Source organism: Notothenia coriiceps, unplaced genomic scaffold (genome assembly GCF_000735185.1).
Source record: "Notothenia coriiceps isolate Sejong01 unplaced genomic scaffold, NC01 NC01_scaffold00035352, whole genome shotgun sequence".
Classification (NCBI taxonomy): domain Eukaryota; kingdom Metazoa; phylum Chordata; class Actinopteri; order Perciformes; family Nototheniidae; genus Notothenia; species Notothenia coriiceps.
This window is the reverse complement of record NW_011368053.1, coordinates 253,716-272,749: the sequence shown is the minus strand read 5'-3', so window position 1 is coordinate 272,749 and position 19,034 is coordinate 253,716. Positions and strand designations below refer to the sequence as shown.

The following is a 19,034-nucleotide window of genomic DNA, read 5'->3' as shown; positions in this document are numbered from 1 at the left end:
GATAGGGGGGGGCCTTGTCCCTGACTGATCACTGGAGACAACAATGATAGGAGCCTCTGAGGCCACGCTTCAAGGAACAGGCCATCCTGAAAAAGTTCACTGGACCCCTCTGTGTGTGTGTGTGTGTAAAGGCAGGAGGCGTTGTAGCTTCAGGAGGGACTAGCATTGCATTCTTCATTCACAAGCAGAAAAAGGCCTCCATCATAAAGTGACCTTGACTACTCCAGCAGAACAGCGAGCGAATCCGAGCATCTCTCTTCTCACACCCCCTCTTATTCAAGAGAGAAGGCAAACAACCACATAAACATAGACTGCCTAATGTCTATACAAACACTGACACAGTTCATGTTATGAAGCTGGGCCTTCATTGAAAAAACAGACAGTACATTTGGGACCGGCTCCAGTTTGTGTAACTAATCAAACTGCATGACCCCGGGGGAAATCAATAACTCTTCTCCAACATAGTGCCATGATGTTTTATCACATGCCTGCTGGTCTGGACCATACAAATGCTGTTATGGAATACAATAAATAACTCTTACAAATACAGCAGTTGGAAAATCAAGTTGCTTTGTGCTCACGAAATGTTTAAAAGAAAATAGGTAGAAACTCCACACGCATCCAGTAAGGTGTAAAATGCAGTCCAGCAGGGTCATGCACAGCTTGGTTTTTGATTTGACCAAGAGTTTGGAAATGAACCAAAACAGATCACATAATTCCTTAGAGTGCTAAAATGACACCCCAGACAGCAGGAGGGAAAAAGTACCAGCGGTTATTATGGAAGAGATGCTCACACAACTACAAGTGTACACACAAGCATAACAAAACAGATGTAAAACTCCCCTCTGTGGGGCTTCTCATTCATAAAACACAGAGCTTGTTCCATCTCTTAACGGGATTAACGCTGTTCATGAGGAAGATAATGATGGCAAGTCTTCTATGATCTAATTGTAAACCAAACAGGCAGGTGCTTTGAGGAGTTGAACACACCCACGGACCCACAAAAAGAGTAGTGCACTCTTCCGACCAAACATGAGTTGTGTGGAAGCACAAGAATAGAGCAGTGAGGATTATGCAAGAACAATACTGTAGCTAAAGGCTTAGTTTCACTCATTTTAGAGAAAAGGGATGGCAGAGTGAAGTAATTACTTTAAGTATGGTGCACATCTTGTTCAACACGTCTCTTTTTAAAAAACGAGTGAACACAGGGTTGTAACCAGGGGGAAAATGTTGAATCTATACCACAAGAAAAACAAGCTTGTGTATGAGTGCTTTCATGTTGTAAGAGAGGAAAATTTAACAGGAAATGTTACATAAAGACAAGAATGATGGTATTCAAACATGAATTTTATCCAGCCGGCAGAGAAGATTGTTGAGAAAACTGCAGCATAACTTCCCTACATACATATTAAAAAAAAGCTCCGCTTAGAATAGTGTGGTGTGGATATATCGACAAAAAAAACTTAATTTTATACAGTGCAATCATTCTTTTTAAGAACATGGACTTTTTCCCCCTCATTAAAAACCCGGAGACCATGAATATGTAAATATTGTTCATTTCAAAAGTCAAATGAATACAAAATAAAATGGCTCCTACTTCACCGTTGGGGGGGGGGGGGGGCGGGGTGTTGTCCCACATCACATTTCTGCATATTGAACCACAGTTGGCGTACAAATGAGTTGCGATGTGACAGAATCCTTGTTGTTCCTGCACATCTTGAACGGAGACTGTTTTTAGTTTTGAAGAAACATATGGTCAAGGATTGTTGGGTTTTGAAAAAGATCAGGCCTAACATTATAAATTGGCAAATCTGCAGCTTTGTAAAAACACACAGATGATACGAGGTATCTTCCAGCTACAGGCATTTTCCTGTTGGTTATACAGAAAGAATTACAGTTATACCAACAGTCTTAGTGGGGGTTAAAGCTAAAAGGCTACTGGTTCGCTGATGACTAGAGAGCTTTTTTTTCAGACATGCTTTGTTACATTACAGGAGATTAACTCACATTGCTGGCATGCCTGGCATGTGCCCCATTGAGTTGAATGGGATGTGAAGGATTGGGCATCCCAGGTCGGGGAATTTCCATTGCAAATGATTGCCGAGCCACCAAGGCCATGTTTTCATTTGGCTCAATGTTTGGACAAACATACACAACCAAGATTGCTTTCAGACATTTGGTATCAGGCCGAAGCCATGCAGTCGTACACACAGGATGTTGGTGTATATTTTGCCAAAGTGTTTGCAGTGCAGGTTTTTCCCATGAAACTCCAGTGCACAGAGAGCTTCTGATATGTTGGGTGCCTCGCAAGGGTCAACACAGAATGAAAAGGTCTACACACACAGTGAACAAACAGTGCTTCAGCATGCCATCAGCAGAAATAAAAAATAAATCTTTTCGAATGTAGTTGTGATAGAATCCAATTATCAGTGTTTGTGGTGATTTGATTATATCATGCTGTGTTACCCTGCGCTGCTAAAAATGTGACAAAAGATTTCTGGCATAGTTTTTATTGTCATTGTTGTCTTTGATTTGAAAGTACAAGACGACCCATTTTTTGGTACAAACACAATGTTTTTAGCCAGAAATCTGGTTGGTTAGATACAATTGGGTTATGTTCCTAAAAGAATAAAACAGCATGTTTTATTTTTGTTCTGAAACATTTTAGTTTTCTTCATTCATTCTCTCAAACACAGGTTTTTGTTTTGGTAACTGGTAGCCTAAGCAAATGATGGGTGCTTGTTCCCATGCAATGTAGCACACTGAAAATACTTTAGAATATGTTCATGCATGATAGAAATGGCATAAAGGTAGGCCTATATATAAAAAAAAGTTTAAAAACCATGCAGCCCTTCGGTTTTCAATTATATTAATAACATTAGGCCTGAAGCAAGGTTTAAAACGAAAGGCCTATAATCTCAAAATTAGCTTTCTTTTTAACCATAGATTAAAAAAAAAATAGGACATATTTTAGATGGGAAAAAATCTTTAGTTTAAAAAAATCTTATCTTGTGTTATGAGCTTGTGATATTTGATTAAAAAAAATGTTGGATGCAACCTATATAAAATAATCTGAAGATCTATGATTGCTCTGTGCCCGCCTGCTTCTTGGCCCCGCAGGTCTTTCCATGCTATCACTATGGTGGAGTCTCACAACACATTACACTACGAGACATTTCTGTGCCATCAATATTACGGTCTGCTGTAAACCCCCGATACATTGTTGTACAAATCTCACACATCTTTTAATGGAAACATGGTCTCCATTTAGCTAAATTCAATAGCTCAGAGGATTACCATCTCAGCTCGAGCATGTAATAACTAAAAGGTCATATCATCATCATAGCTCAGCAAACCATAATCCACCACAGCCTCTTTAATGGCTTTTAAAAGTGTGTCAAGGCCTGAATCACTGCTACCAGTCCCATCTGAACATGTCCTCCTCTAAAGTGCCGGTCTGCCAGTCATTCGGCCCAGCTTTGAATGCCGTGTCACTCTATCCCCTATTGGGTTGTGCTAGCCTAGATCGAGATGTGCGAAGAGCCCGAGAGCATTTGGGATTGATTTGTGGCTATTTTTACATGTCCTACTTGAACTAAATGGTTCAGATACTCAGAGGAAGAAGTCAGGACCTAAAAAAGCGTATTTAACTAGAAAAAGAAAAAAGTAAAGATAAATGGTGGTAAGCGGGTGGACGCTTTACTGTAGAGCCTTTGAGAAGCACCTCTTAATAACATGAAGGAATACGCGATAAGAGTACATCCTCCATCCATAGGTCTATTATTTGCAGGCTACTGGCATTCTGAGGAGTGAAAATTAACGTGCTTAGAAAGATAAATGCATACAGACAGCAGACAGGTTTAATAAAAGAAAGGTGCAGGAAGCCGTCTCAGGTGACCTTGCATCTTGATAGACTAGATGCACTCCGTAGCAGCATTTCCTCCAGAAGCCACACAGGAGCAATGCACACATACAGCGCTACTCTCCACCAGAGTAAAAATGAGTCCTCTTATTAAACCATAACTCAGGGGAGAACCCATGCCCTCAACAACACTCATTACCCAGGCATATAGCGAGCAGGCTGCTGTTCAATGTTGCTGGCGCTACAATTATGTTCGCACTGATGACTATCATCACAAGCGTAATAAGTGCTCTACAGGTACAATGACATTATTAACAATGGTTATAGGCTATCTTGTGTAAATCTTCTGCTGCTATTGTCAGCTGTCAGTGAAACAAGCACACACACAACACACACCTATGAAAAAAATATATAAAAACGATTTCAAAGTGTTGCATTGAAGTGCTAACGCTACTCTAATGACAGAGTGCTAAGGCCAGGGTAAGGATGAGCTAAAGTGCTCTGATAATGCTAGCTCCATTGGCTTTACGATAGAAGTTTCATGTTCAGTAACTAGTATGCCCTTTAACACACGCCCTAAGGACTGCATTTAACAAGGACTAGCTTGTAATCCACAAAACCAGTCAGAAAATATAAAAACGATTTATTGAGAACTGGCCGACTACAATGCTAATATTGGCTAGTCTGCTAGAATTTAGCAATTATTTCATTTAGACAATTATCTTATTAAATTACCAAAAAACATAAATATGATAAATACAGTTTTTGAGATTAAAAATGACCTACGTTGGCATTAAGAAAGGTTATCCGGGCACTAAGTAAACCCAAGAAAAACACTTTTAACTGACTGACAAAGGCGGAGGATTTTGTGTCAAACTATCGCAGATGTATATCCACTGCTTATAAATCACCAAAAAATGAATAATGCAATCAGTACACCTGTAGCCAAGGGAAGGAAGGAGAATGTTGTGCCAACATCAAACTGGGTGGAAACCTGTAGCCATCCAACGCTAAAGATCAAAGTTGGCACTCCAAGCGTCATCATCAATGTCACGACTTTATTAACCAGTGGGAAGTTTTCCTCACCATGGCCTCCCTGCCGTGTCTGTGGTCTGGGTGCTGTGAACATTTTCAGTCCCTACACAGATCAGCCATGGAGGCTACTCGCTGTGACTGGCACAAGAGAGTGGGAACAAAGGAGTCAGTGTGGCTGTCACACTCGCTCCTCGTTACACTCACCCTTTGCTCTGCCAGCTGTCTCTCTGTCCCCTCCCAGAGCCCACCCCCAGCTGTGGCTATACATCAAGATACCCTTAATTCCACACATGCAAACACACCCACCTCCACACATGTCTTGGGTGGCTTCAAGACTTGGCCGCACCAAAACACTCCCTTCCTCCCTGCTGGGTGCTCTTTGCCTATCCTCCATACTGACTGACTGCACTGTTGGAGGCACACTGTTATTCATCACCACCACCAATGGCTCATCAGTATCACACCACTGCACACAGCCACAACACATAAGCTCATGCTTGCCAGGAATAATATACTGGCACTGATATTTAAAATATTTTCCTTTCTTGCCTTTTATAGTCTCACAGATGCTTGTTACTGTTCTTTTACTCATTCCTGCCTACTGAGTCTCTTCCCAAACTCCCTTCATGCTGCCACACCCTCACCACAACGCCTCCCCTCTCCTGACAGATGCCCCATGCTCTATCTTTGGGCTCACCCATTCATTTGCTAACCCTTAAACACTGCCCTCAGCCTCCCACTCTCCACAGCCATCCTATTATTTATTTATCCCCCGCGTCTTTTTATTTTTTGTTAACCATATGCTACACCCATGCCCTCCCCTATGTTTACCCACTGAAAGGCTCCAGCCCTACCTGGTCAGTCACGAGCCGGTGCCCATGCCAGTTGAGCCTCCACCCTCACAGTGTGGTGACTGGCCACTGCTAAAACACTTCCATCCCTCCTGCGTGCCTAGTCCAGTTCCTTCAAAGCCATTCATTGAGGCTTTGCTAGTGGTTGTCTTATTATTGTTAACTTGGAGTAAAACTGTGGGAAGGGGTTTGCTTGTGGTACAAAGGCAGAAACAATAAATGAGGTTGAAGTCAGGCTATTTATGGACTGGGGAATAAGATTCAAAGATGTTTTTGCCTTTTATGGGTTAATTGTATGTTACCCATATTTTTGTGAAACAGAGAGACTGAGAAAGGGGGGCAAGAAAAACACAAGCGGGGGGCATTCCTCGGGTCAAGCTTTCATTGCTGTGGGTACGATGTCATTAGATGATGTAATCGTTGCATAGCTGCCCTGCATACATCCATTCACTGAGAATATTGAAACAGACATGAGACACAACCGGTTTCACATGTCAGCCTGCCCTGTTATCCATACTGAAAACTACAACTAACGACGTTACATCAGGTTGTGCCTCCACCTCTTGACCTTTCTCTTCATACTTTCTGTCAACAGGAAATGGATCAGTTCACAAGCACATAATGGCAGGAAGTGGCTCATCTTCCACCTTGCTTCAAAAGAGGCGTTTTCATATTAACTAAAGTGTACTTTTGAAACCCTCGCTTCGTGTATAACCAACTTTCACCACATGTTTAAAGACTGTTATGTATCCGTTAGCTCTGCCGTTGTTGGGAAATGCCATTGGTATTTCCTGTGCCTTTCTTCAACAGCACTTTCTGGGCTATAAAATGCTGCCAGACAAGTTGGACATGCACAAATAAGTGTTAAGCTTCCCCCTGCAGACAACAAAAGAATAGACACAGCAACAAGCCCTGAAGGCAACATTAAGACCAGCATTACAATACCCCTCTTCTCTCAGAGAGCCGCGCTTAACTCAGCTGAACTGAGCTGTACCGTGTTATCCTTCAGTTTCTAGCTGGGCATAGGATAAAGGCTAGGCACACTGACAACGTGTAGTATTCACAGGAAATGGGAAACACTGATGTGTGGCCAGCACAGACCAGCCAGGGTGACATGGGGTAAGGCAGGTGGTTTACAGATGGGGAATCTGCTCAGGCCACAAAGAGAAAACAAAAAAAACAATCCCGAGATCAAAAACAATGGCACAGCTGAGTCTAACAGACAACAAAACACTCCTAGAGGTTTGGTCTCAGATGGTGGGAAAACCTGGGTCTATAGACACAACAACATAGCTGGCAGGAATGACTAGAAGCAAAAACACAGATAAGCACAACACAGGACCAGGAATACTCAATCGAGTCCTCCTATGGGTGTTTTCATAACAAAAGTACTGGGTAAATATATGCCAACAGTCTCATACTGTTGCTTACTTAGTTTTTCTAACCTCATCAGGCAGAAAGAAAGACAAATAAATAATAATTTAACTTTCAACACTCTGGACACAAAATAGACTTAAGGGCAAGTTGAAATGTCGCCTCTTGGACAAAGTAAAGTAAACAAAAGCTATCCAATACCTCTGGTTAGGCTTGACCTGTTGACCTGTTGTTCTATAAAGGGCATTGCAATCCCGGTGAGCAAAGCTTTGGGGTGGGCCTAAAGGAAGACTTCTTTGTTCAGCGTTTTTTTTATCACAGAGGAATTACCCAGCCGCAGACCATATTTACAGTATTGCTGCTTACAGATGATGAAATATAGCATCCAGGTGTGAGAGTGATTATGACTTGTTTCTACTGGGTGGTTACAGTGAGCAGAAAACACACTTCGGGCTGTAACTTAAAAATAGCAACACGAGACACGAGTACTGGGGTCTTGTGGAGGTCAATATATTCTTGATGCTCTGTTGAACTCTGCTGATGCTTGTGGTCAATTTGTGGGCTGAGAGGGCCAGGAGGACTTGAGCAATGCGTACAGTATAGGGAGTTGTTTAGATGGAAAGTTCTGCTGAAAACACTAGGCAGGAGGCAGAACAAGTGTTGAGGAAGAGAGATAGAAATGGATAAATGAAGGAACGGAGCATCGGTTCGTAAAGTCTTTAAAGAGAGGCATGAAGAGATAAATTCAGAGCAAAAGAAGAGCGAGATAGAGGAGATATCAATATGTCTTGTTTCGAATGTCCTTATGTGTTTTTGATTTATTCAGAGACTCAGAGGCAGCCCTGACATAAAGCTACACACTTTCAATCCAAGGCCTGCAGTTCCCCAGCCAGAGGGAACCAGTGAGCTAGTGACCTTGGCCTTTTATGAGAGACCCTCCACTCCTCAATCTCTTTTCTCAAGAGCTAGCCTTGACTAGTCCCAAGAAAAGAAACTGTTGCAGCACTTCGACACCGCCGAGGCCTGCGTCGTGACAGAATGGGTTCAAATCTTCAATCTGAACCCATACATTAATTATGCAATACGTTTAGATATGCGTTATTGCACTTCTCTCTTCAGTCTACCCTCCAGTCTTCCTAACAGAAATAACTTGAAATGAAGTTTGCACTGAGAAAGAATCTATAAAAAGGAGTTTTATTGTGGTGGAGCTCACAGTGGGAACCCTACCATTACACATTTGAAAGAAAACAAACAAAATTACATCATTTGCAAGTGTCTTTCAGTCACAGCGAGGAATAAATCAAGTCTTTAAAGAGTCATTTTCTAACCACTACACTAATCACAGAAAACTGAGACTACTATAATCATGGCTAAGATTGACTGAGAAATTAAAAGAGAAAGATGGAAAACTAGAAAGCAAGTTAAAGATGGAAAAGAGAGAGAGGCTATGTTGTCATTTAAGCTGTAAAATAAGAAACAAATAAGTCTGTAGGTTTCTTAGAAACTGTGACACCCCCCTCCCATACCCAGAAAACAACAGGCTGATTTGATTCCCGGTCCATCTCACTGAACCTCCATTCATCCGTGTGTGCTGTCCACTCTCATCAGGGGACAGATCTGACAAGATCAGGGTTGTGTGCACCTGGGAGACGCAGAGAGACAACATGAAGCCCACCTCCGGTTGGACCCTGCCTTCAACATGTGACTCATAGTTCACAAACACACACACCAACATATCTATGTCAATGTAGTGGTTTGCAGTCTCAACGATGTGCCTGAGACTGAACTGACCATGGTATCTGTCCTTAGGTAATTTAAATACTTTATTTAACTAAATCACATATACCCTAAATACATGCCAATAGACTATGGTGAGTGAGAAGGGTTGAGTTCCCTTTAATGAGTACATTTGTTTTCAGATGAAGGTCAAATTAACCTGCCAGAAACGGTTAGTTTTTATATGAACACATTTTACACCCCTTTATGTGCAAAGATTGCCTGCTTTGATTGCTCCATGCTTTTTTTAAACTTTAAATACTGCAGAAAGTTTGCAGGTATATTTGACATGTACCACAAAAACAACTAAAAGTAAGAAAGAAATTCTGTGACATTTCAAGTTTTTTCTTTTCCCCAGAAAGCATCAAATCAGAACATAAATGCTTCAGGGGACATGACACCTCCCACCTGCCCTTCTAATCTGATGCACATCATTTGAGTTACAGTAGTGTTTGGCTCACATTCACAGTTTCTCAACTTTCTCACCGCTATACAGGGTGTGAAAAAACAAAAAGAATGCGGCACTGTCTGTGATGATGTGCTTGACGTTTCCTAAAATCCCTCTCCACCCCAGATCAGACATCAAACAGAACACTCATTATTACATGAGAGACAGCAAGTTCAGGTAAGTAATGGTTCAACATAAATACCAAAGTTCAACATTTGGGGAGAACTGTGCAGAAAAAAAAGATAATAGTGGGAGTACACTGCCAGGGGAAGTGTGCATCGTAGGGCCAGACCACCTGATCACAGGGAGAAAGAGGTAAAAAGCCAAAGGATGTATGGATGGATGGACTCATGGATCAAGAGATGCATTGATGAACAGATGGGAGCTTGACAGCCAGCATACATATATGAACAGAAACATAGAGATCAAGCAATGACCTATACTATTGCACGACACCTAAAGGGCTACGCATACACATGGGGAAAGTTACAATATACGTCACAGCTAAGTAAACCTGTGTTCAGCACCTGGGTCATACTGAAACACCAGCACGTGGCTACTGCGAAAAGGATGCAGGGAAGCCTTGGAGAAACATAATAACTGACACAGCGCTGAAATCTGGATGATCTGTGCAGAACATGTGCAAACCTGCCATAAATCATACACTGTGTGATGCTACTGAAGCATCCGCACATCCTACAACAGCTGCACACACTGTACTCTAGTAGCCTCTAATAACCGCACCCGTTGGACAATCCCAAAAAAAAGTATCCAGCGTTGAGCGTGAAGTCAGGCCAAGCCCCTCACACAGCTGGAACGGGGATATACGGGTGAGACAGAGACTAGCTTACCATTTATCCTACTCAGTAGGCTCTGAGCAGGCTGAGTGGCTCTTAGTTGAGAAATGCTAAACACCACACACGCACAGAGAGAAAAAGAGCTGGCTAACCTCTCACTCAATATTTACAGAGCTCTGCGGCAGTACCACAGCTGGAATGCAGCGGGCAGAGCGGGCAGAGCGAGCACGCAGAGGGAACCGTATCACTTTCTGGGTCATATAGGGCTGCTTCACTCCGCGTAAAGTCTAGACTCGGACGGAGAAACACGCCTGCGGATGCTCTCCGCTCAAACGGATTCATATTCAAAGAATGGATGGACTCTGTGCCCTAGGAACAAAAACACATACATTTATAGATGCACACAGCAAAAGGTCGATGTACATTCGTGAGCGTATTCCCATGATCACGGTTTGCCATAAAACAACAACCTTCGTCCATCGGTTTCTCCTATTTATTGCATTTTTTCTTCCCAAGTGAAAGAGCTGCCCGGATTTGAAATTCGCCCAAGGCAATAATCAGTAAACTAAAGAGCAGAACATGGCATTAGTACCTATGAGATCTCTCCTCACCCACCTATATCTGTCTGGCTGTCTGGCACCTTCCCATCACACCTCTGGTACCTGCTGTTTTAATTAACTTTGTACCACAGGGAGCAATTATGCAAGACAACATTTGTCTCATTTGGAACTGCAAATTAATCTAACTTCAAGCTGCTGAAGGTGAAGCACTCCAGTTTGTACAACAAGCAAGGCTGCCAGTACTTTCATTTGCATGCAGGTTGTTTTCATATGCATTATCACTGGCTGATTGCACACAAATACATAGAAAGATCTAAAGACATGACATTGGCCCAGAAGTTTTTGGTGTTACTCTAATGTTGCGATTCTGAGCTTTTAGGAGAAAAAGGGGGAAATGAGTTCATTAAGATGGACCGATAGCATAGGCCGGGCATACATCAGGGAGAAAACAATTTACATACCTTCATTTCCCTCAAGGAGCAAGAAATGAGAGTGAGAAAGTAGATGGGGGAAGTGTGTGCTGCAATGTGAGAGGAAGCAAATGAGAAGAAACGGCAAGAAACGGGGTAGATGCTTATGTGAGAGAGACAGTAAGATAGTATGTGTGAGAGAGTAAGCTAATGAGAGAAAGATAACAAGTTGCAAGAGGAGGGAGGGAGGGGGCTCTGACAGGCGAGAGGAGACAAGGTTACACTTCAGGAGGTGGTGAGAGTATACCAAACAGTAGGCTGTGTCAAAGAGATACAAAATCAGAATCTTGCATGTGATGCAATAAGCGAGTCAGCCACCCTCTCACAAAAAGAACTCTACGATCTCTGCCTCCTTCCACTAATCTGATTTCCAGGATTATGTTTCACTATTTAAAATAAAACACCACGGCGCTAAAGTTTAATTCCATCACTTTATTTGGCTTAATGACTCTGGTAAACGTCAACGCTGCCGTATTTTCTATCTCACTTCTCATTTACTCTTGTGTTGCAGTGCTCCATTGATATTGCTGATTTTTAAAGACCCTGTAGGTAGGGATAAAGGAACCTTTATTTGGGTAAGCCAGCTAACAAGAAATGGCGGTTATTGCTAATAAATCTTGTTTTTGCATGCATGTGCATTCCTTTTGACATTTAGGTCCCTCAGGTGGCTGTAAAACTGATATAAAACACTTCTGGTACACTTCAATTCTGACCTGGACAGATACTAGCACACATTAAACTTCCCATACCAGTTTAATGGGAGAGTGTGCTGAAGTTAGTGGTTTGTTCCAAAGGGTGAGTCGAAAATTGCGTTCCTTGACTGCTAAAGCTGTGCCAGACCTGAGTCTAAAACCAAAAACATCAATCTCTAACCCTCTGTCAACCACACCAACAGGGTGCACATGGAGGCCAAAACCTCACAATGTAAAACACGATCTCTCAGTTCAAGTACATTACACCGATAGAAACTCACATTGAATAACACTCTAGATCGTCATGGACAACAAGAGAGACAACAGACAATAACCTCAAAATATTTACCTCAATAATAATCCCAGAACAGCACGAACAAAAAACGCATTCATCCCGTGCCGGAGATAACTTCCTGTTTTTCTGAATCTGAAACATTGCAGCGTGTGGTTATGATCCTGTTTCTAGGCTGTGTTTCCCTGTGTTTATTATCGAGTTGACACGGAGATGCCTGGCATGCGTGTGGCTCCATCACAACAGGCATGTCTTTGGTGGCTAACAGGGCATGTAAATGGGGTCTAACTCCATCAGAAACTGCCTGGAGGGAGCGAGGGAAGACGACAGCGAATCCCTGATGTTGGGAGCTGGGAGACGCTCTGTGCCACAGACCAACACTGTTGTGGCTTCTTCGTGGTAACTGAATGATCACAGAGGAAATATGGAGCAACAGTTCCTAAAATAGGGTCCACAGACGGCCAGGGGCCCTTTAAAGTACCAATGTGGGTCCAAAGGCATAAAGAGGAATAGTAGCAGTTTCAAGGCAGTTTTATCACACAACATCACATTTTTTCATCTACAGTAATGATTTCCAAAGAACCCTTTTGAGTGAAAGGATGGCTTTATGAAAAATATTGCACTGCTATCATAACAGTTCACTGTTGAGCATTGGACTCTTTTTCACTTCAGTACATTTGGTCAAGATTAACTTTACTAGCCTATACCACTACTTAGAGTACCAGCCATTTAGTCTTCTATTTTTATTTAAACTAGTCTCAATTGCATCATGAATTGACTCAAATAGTTAGTAAAGCTGGGCCTGTAATAGCGGTTAGGTTATTATGGCAATACATATACTCAAATTCAGCATTACATCAATATGTAATTCTATTTGCATGTTTATTTTACCCACAAGACAAGAATGCGGATCAAATCCAATGTTTTCACTGTATAATGTTTCCATGTGCTCCCTAATAACAGCAGAAGTACCCCCTGGGGTACACCTACCGCTGGCTGGGAATGGCTCATATACAGTGTTTGTTTCTGGGATGTGTTAGAATAAAAAAAACCTAAATGTCACACAGTCTATCAAACAGAGGTGTGGTTCCCATGCACCTTGATTCATGGTTTGCCTGCTAAATTTGAGGGGTAGAACAACAATCATCATCAGCCTAACAAAGCAGGAACATTATGAATTATTAAATCCCATAAGAATCCCATAACAAGAACAAAGACATTTGGCTAACTAGTTTCAACTCGTTGACATAAGCAACCATGCTGAGGGGTTATAAGTGGCCATTGCTTGGTTTAAAGGGGTTGAAAGCCTTAAAAAGGTATTTAACAGTGATGATTGCATATAAATGACGGCCATAAACCACTTTTATTAACCATTGATGTAGAGAGAAGGCATATAAAGTATTAGACTTCAGATAACTTGATTCACAGCAGCCAGATTATAATGCATCTTGACATTGTTGCTGTTCATGTTATGTAGGAGAGTACAGAGCTCGAACATCACATTTTCTGTCTAGCTTTCTCTCTCCCTTCTTCTAATGACAGGCCCACGGTGTGGCCATGCATGCTGTGCTGTGCTGGAGTAACACACCGCACACCCTTAAGCAGCTCTTTAATTAGCAGCGGGGTGAAATCGGAGGCATCAGTGAACGCATCACTTTTTCTTTATCAAGCGAACAGCATGCTCTAACAAACGATCCGGGAAAACAGCAGCAGCAGCAGCAGCAGCAGCAGCTCGGCGCCTTCACAGTATCTGCTGCAAACACAACACAACTTGCAGCTTTAACGCGCACTTGTTTAACAAACCAGAAGTAAAAGGAGCACTGTGAATGGATTTAAAGGCAGTTTGATTTCCACTGCAGTTCAACGTGTGTCTCTGCGTGAAAGCAGAGTGGGCTGCGATGCTTTAATGAGGCATGTCAATAATAAGAACAGCGCCCAAAAGAGCCGCTGAGGCCACTTCACAAAAGTAAAAGACAGCCGGGGGAAACGGACACACAGGGTGGGAAAGACGAGGGAGAAACACAGCATTGTCTCGCTGCAATGTAACACACATAAACGCTTGCTGAGGAAAAGCGCAGCGAGCCGCCAAACATCGTGAATCCTCAACATTTAGCACCAAACGCGGAGGAAGTGAAGCTACAAACACTGCTCAACACCAACATTTGCGCAAGAGAAGAAAGCTTTGACTAACCTGACGAGGCGAGGACACTTCTTCCACTAAAGCGCTGATGTCCAGAGTTTGTGTGTGAGTGTGTGTGAGTGTCACTCAGCGGTGTTTGCTCCCTCCCTCCCTCTCTCTACCGTATAGAGATAGTGCTGATGTTTCCACTTCCTCTTTTCTTCTTCTGCCGTCTGCTGGCTGATGGTGATGCCAGACAGAGGATGCATGAAAACATGAGAGCCAGCTGCTCTCACTGAGTCACTGCCTAACGAGTGGTGACATTTATCAGATTTTAATAAAGATGTCAGGAGGCTACTTTGGCTTTTAGCAGCTCCGGAGTCAGACAGCGAGCTTTGCTCCATAACGTTTCAGGCTACAAACTCAATCTTATTGGATCAGAGGGAAAAAACACTCAGGTTTATATTTTTGATTTCAGGATGATAGGATTTGACATGGTTAGCATATATGTCCGCTTTAAAAAGCTGCATGTAATTGCGAATTTGTTGAGTCTTTTTTACTCGACTCATGTCTTCCATTCAGAAACAGGTGTGAGTCACCAGCTCCCTGATGTTCAACCTGTAGGCACTTAATAAAACACACTGACACATGTTTGTTTAATTATATATATACTTTTTTTTAGGTATGGTTCTTATTATTTCAAGATTAGTTTACTCTTATTTTCAGTGTTCAGTGGCTACAAATCATTTTTCGGATGACTGTTATTTTCTAGAACATTTAGGATTTGGGCAAAGAAATGTAGATCTCATACATTTAGACACAACCTACTAAATATGACAACATTAAAAGTCGAATAAATAGGGTTATTATTAAAATGAAAGTCTTCAGAAATGAATTCACAACAATTAACATTTGTTTCTTTAAAATCTGTTTGTCAACAAACAAATGAACAAACGTGTTTCATTGTGTGAGATCCAAACATCTTCAACAGCCGTGTTGAAAGTACTATACAAACTTTAGCTGCTTTTTACCCAAACTTAAGCAAATGTCTTTTATTTTTCTTCCAAATATCTGAGCACTTGTTTATATAGTACTAAGCAGATTAACTTTAAGTGTTCAAAAATGGTTAGATATGTGTTTACTGAGCTATATGAGGAACATTGTAAAATAGCACATTTTAGGATTGTACTTTAATAGTTTGCATATATGTAGCTACGTTTAAAAAAAAAACGGATGAGCTTTTTGGTGACTGCCTTTTAAGAATAGTGTATGTATTCATATTGTTACACAATATTAGATTAGATTAGATTGGTGAATAAAGCAGGTGAAGTGCCACACTCAGAGTGGCACAAAGACGCAACTCCCTCCAATCTTGCAGCCAGAAGAGAAAGGCAAACAGGAACAATGACTTTAATAATTCATGGCTATTGAGCGCTCTCTGGTCCCCACATACACACAGAGAACTGTTTGGCGGGTAGGATTATGACCTTCTAATGTTTCAATACACCAGGAGCCTTTTTAATGTAGCACAACAGTGGTCCTACACAGCATAATGGTGGAGTTTCATTCAATGTAATTGTAAAAGACAGGATAGAAGAGTTTATCTCAGAGCAGAGCAACACTGAGCCACATGAGGCCACTTCCCCTTCATTTGGTCAGGGATAACAGACTGTTTCTGATATTAAACCCAAAGTGTGTGTTTATGAGTGTGTGTGTGTGTGTGTGGGGGGTGGGGGGGGGGGGATTAATACAGGGGCCCCGTCCATCCTGAAATAATCTGGAGCGACACACACAGCAGAAATCTCTGTCTCTCTCTGAGAAAAACAAAGGATTCAAACTTCTGTCTAAATAACAGCCTGTGGCCTTCATCAAATTGTTAATTGGATCAAGGGCTGTAAAAGGCAAGCAGGCCAGATAGAAAATAAACACAAAGCAAACAGGTTATCTGCATACAACGAGATATAGTTAAGATTCAGCATTCAACCTGACTTAAATCACATACTTATTTCAAATGGTTATATGCTTTAACCCTGGAAGGTCACACTAGATATGACACACAGTTTAAATTGTGCATAAATAATTTCTAACCACTACACTGAAAAACTGAAACGTTGACTTTAATTAAATTTAAATGTCAACAGATTTCACATAACTGTATTAGGTTAGTTAAAAGCAATAATATCAAGGTTCAACTTAATATTATTTATTTCAACTAACCTTATACAGTTATGTGAAATTTGTTGACATTTACATTTAATCAAAGTCAACAGTTCAGCTTTTTCAGTGTACCTTTTTAGGGGGATTTCCAGCAAGAAACCAAACTACTTTTTCTTTGTTCTGTTCTCGTGATTTTGGAATAGAACTGAGTGAGTTTTGGTGACTTCTGCAACCTGAATTTGGCTTCAAAGCTTTAAAGAGTACATCCACAAACTGTACATTAGAGGGCTCACAGAAGATATAATCGTTTTATCTGAGACAGCAAAGAGGCAGTGGAGTGGTTTTAAGCCATATGGTCAATATACAAGTAGCCTACTGCATGATGCATTAAATAAAGTGCAGCCTCACAATGCATCTCTGCAGCAATCAAATGCAGTCAATGTTTTTTCATCTCTCAAGTTAAACCTTTCAGCTGGCTGTGTTACTCAATTTAGATTAAAATACACAGTTTCACTATATCTGCACATCTGCTATGAAGACAACAGGACATGACTACAAAATAATTGCAACTGGCATCCTACTCATTTGGCAAACATGATTAATTATTCATGTGTTAGGCACAGGGCTCGGTTCGTAAAGATTTAATTAACTCGTTTTTGGCAAATGTGTTTTGAGTCGTAACACAATCTGCAAAATGAGTCTGTCCTGGCACTCCGTCTGACCTGTCCCTGGTCCAAGAAGATAGAGTGCTTCAATAAAGACTCTCCGTTGACCAAATTCTCTCTACGTGGCGCAACCTCCCTCTGAGCAGCCTGTGACTGAATCTCATCTGGGAGATTCATTGTTCCACTCAGAGAGAGAGAAGTCAATGCAGAACAGACTGTTTCAATGACGCTGATTTATCTTAGGTTATTGGTCCAGGCGATGGACCAAGCAAAGATGAAAAGGAAGAGAGAATTAATAAGCGTTCAATCTGCAACTAAAATGCTCTCATGGCCTTATAATCTGTCACTCTTTGATAGAATTGCAATTTCTCACAAACACATACACTGCCTACAGCATTTGAGCTGCTCGGAAAGCTTAATGCACAAATCTAAATGGAAATCTAGTTTGCTTGTTCCCTTTAGGTCTACTGTAATTGTCTCTCCAGCAGGGTCATTAGGAAATGGGAATGTTTCAAGTTCGTTTCCACAGGGAGTCCTGCTCAAAAATGTGTTGCTCATGACGAAATGACACAAAGGGCTTCCTCAAATGTGGCCTAAAGGGCAAGTCTGCTGCAAAGTCCTTATAGAGAGCTGATTAGTTGAACACAGAGGGAGGATCGCTGTGCATTGTGTAGATTGTAAAATGACTTTTGAGAAACACCCTCTGAAGTATCCTCAGATTGCTAGCAGGACAAGATCAAAAGAAAAATGTTCTTCGCCTCTTGTACATGTAAATCAACTTTTCTTTTCTGAGGAAGGTCACGGCAGGACTACGCTGTGCACTTTTAATGATCAGACTTGGCCGTGTGGAGTTTCGCTGCACTGTCCTCAAAAGATCACCGTTAATATGAAAAAGATTCTCTTTCACATTCATTCAAGGCCAAAATGGTTAACATGTTTGTTTTTCTTAATCCTGGAGCCGAGTAAACATTTGAGAGAGAGAGCTGTCTTTATTCTCAGAATAAGGGAGCACATTCACATACATTCTTTTCACATCGCTGTGGTTTTCTTTAGAGCAAATTAATGAGCATATTCCAACCACAAATCATTTCAAATATTTCTGTACAGTAACAAGCATTCAAACATTCTGGCTTGCGTGGAAGACAAATTCTAGCTGTACTCCAACATTTCATTTAGACTTTTTTTTCCACCTCTGTGTTTAGCGCACTCTACAATCAAAGTATTTAATACCAGGGAGATGGCAGGGATACAAAAATATGGTGGAAAATACAATCTCTTAATAACACACTGTATTTGCGGACACCGTAGAAGAACATTATCTCTTACACCAGCGGGCTCATTTCATATCACTTAAGATTAATTAGCCATGCAGCTAATGCTTTTTGACACACATATGCACCGTGGCACACGCTGCACACACTTCCTTAAGCAGCTGTGCCGTATGACCCCGTGCTGCACCATCCGTCAGAGGGGAGGTATAATGCGAGTCGTCATCCTGGAGAGAATGAAGCGGCTGGGGAAGTCATGCACAGTGGACTTAGAAAAGGCTTAGAAACGTCTTCAGAGTGCGGAAAACTTCACTACTACGTAAGCAGCTACTTCATCCATGCTCTATGTTTAAAGCACACAGCGTACAAGTAAACAAGCCTGTTCCAAACACTCAATCTGAATCTGAAGAGTCACTGGTTTTGGACGACTTCTGCTTCTGTTTCTTTTTACTCTTCTTCTTGTCTTTTTTCTTTTTGTCCTTCCCCTTTTTTCTCTTCTTGCTGCGGTGTTTGTCTGATGAGGATGAGGAGGAGGAGGAGGAGGAGGAGGAAGAGGAGGAAGAGGAGGAAGAAGAGGAGCTGTCTGAATTGGAGGAAGTGCTGTCCTGAAGCATCTGCTGCAGCTGCTGGATCCTAGAAACAGGAAAGGCAGGACTGCCAAGGCACAC

At 41.7% G+C, this 19,034-nt stretch overlaps 2 protein-coding genes across 2 annotated transcripts in view; both read right to left on the bottom strand.

Annotated features, from left to right (window-relative positions):
- Positions 1–14,552, bottom strand: part of LOC104962752 (engulfment and cell motility protein 1-like) — a 46,478-nt gene extending 31,926 nt beyond the window's left edge. The window contains exon 1 of the mRNA XM_010791247.1: positions 14,349–14,552. The gene's annotated coding sequence lies outside the window, so the exon portion shown is untranslated. The remainder of the gene's footprint in view (positions 1–14,348) is intronic.
- A 3,515-nt stretch (positions 14,553–18,067) lies between these two features.
- The window catches only part of rp9 (RP9 pre-mRNA splicing factor), an 8,959-nt gene continuing 7,992 nt past the window's right edge, over positions 18,068–19,034 (bottom strand). Inside the window, exon 6 of the mRNA XM_010791241.1 lies at positions 18,068–18,999. Within this exon, the coding sequence (XP_010789543.1) occupies positions 18,759–18,999 (241 nt within the window). The 3' untranslated portion in view covers positions 18,068–18,758. The remainder of the gene's footprint in view (positions 19,000–19,034) is intronic.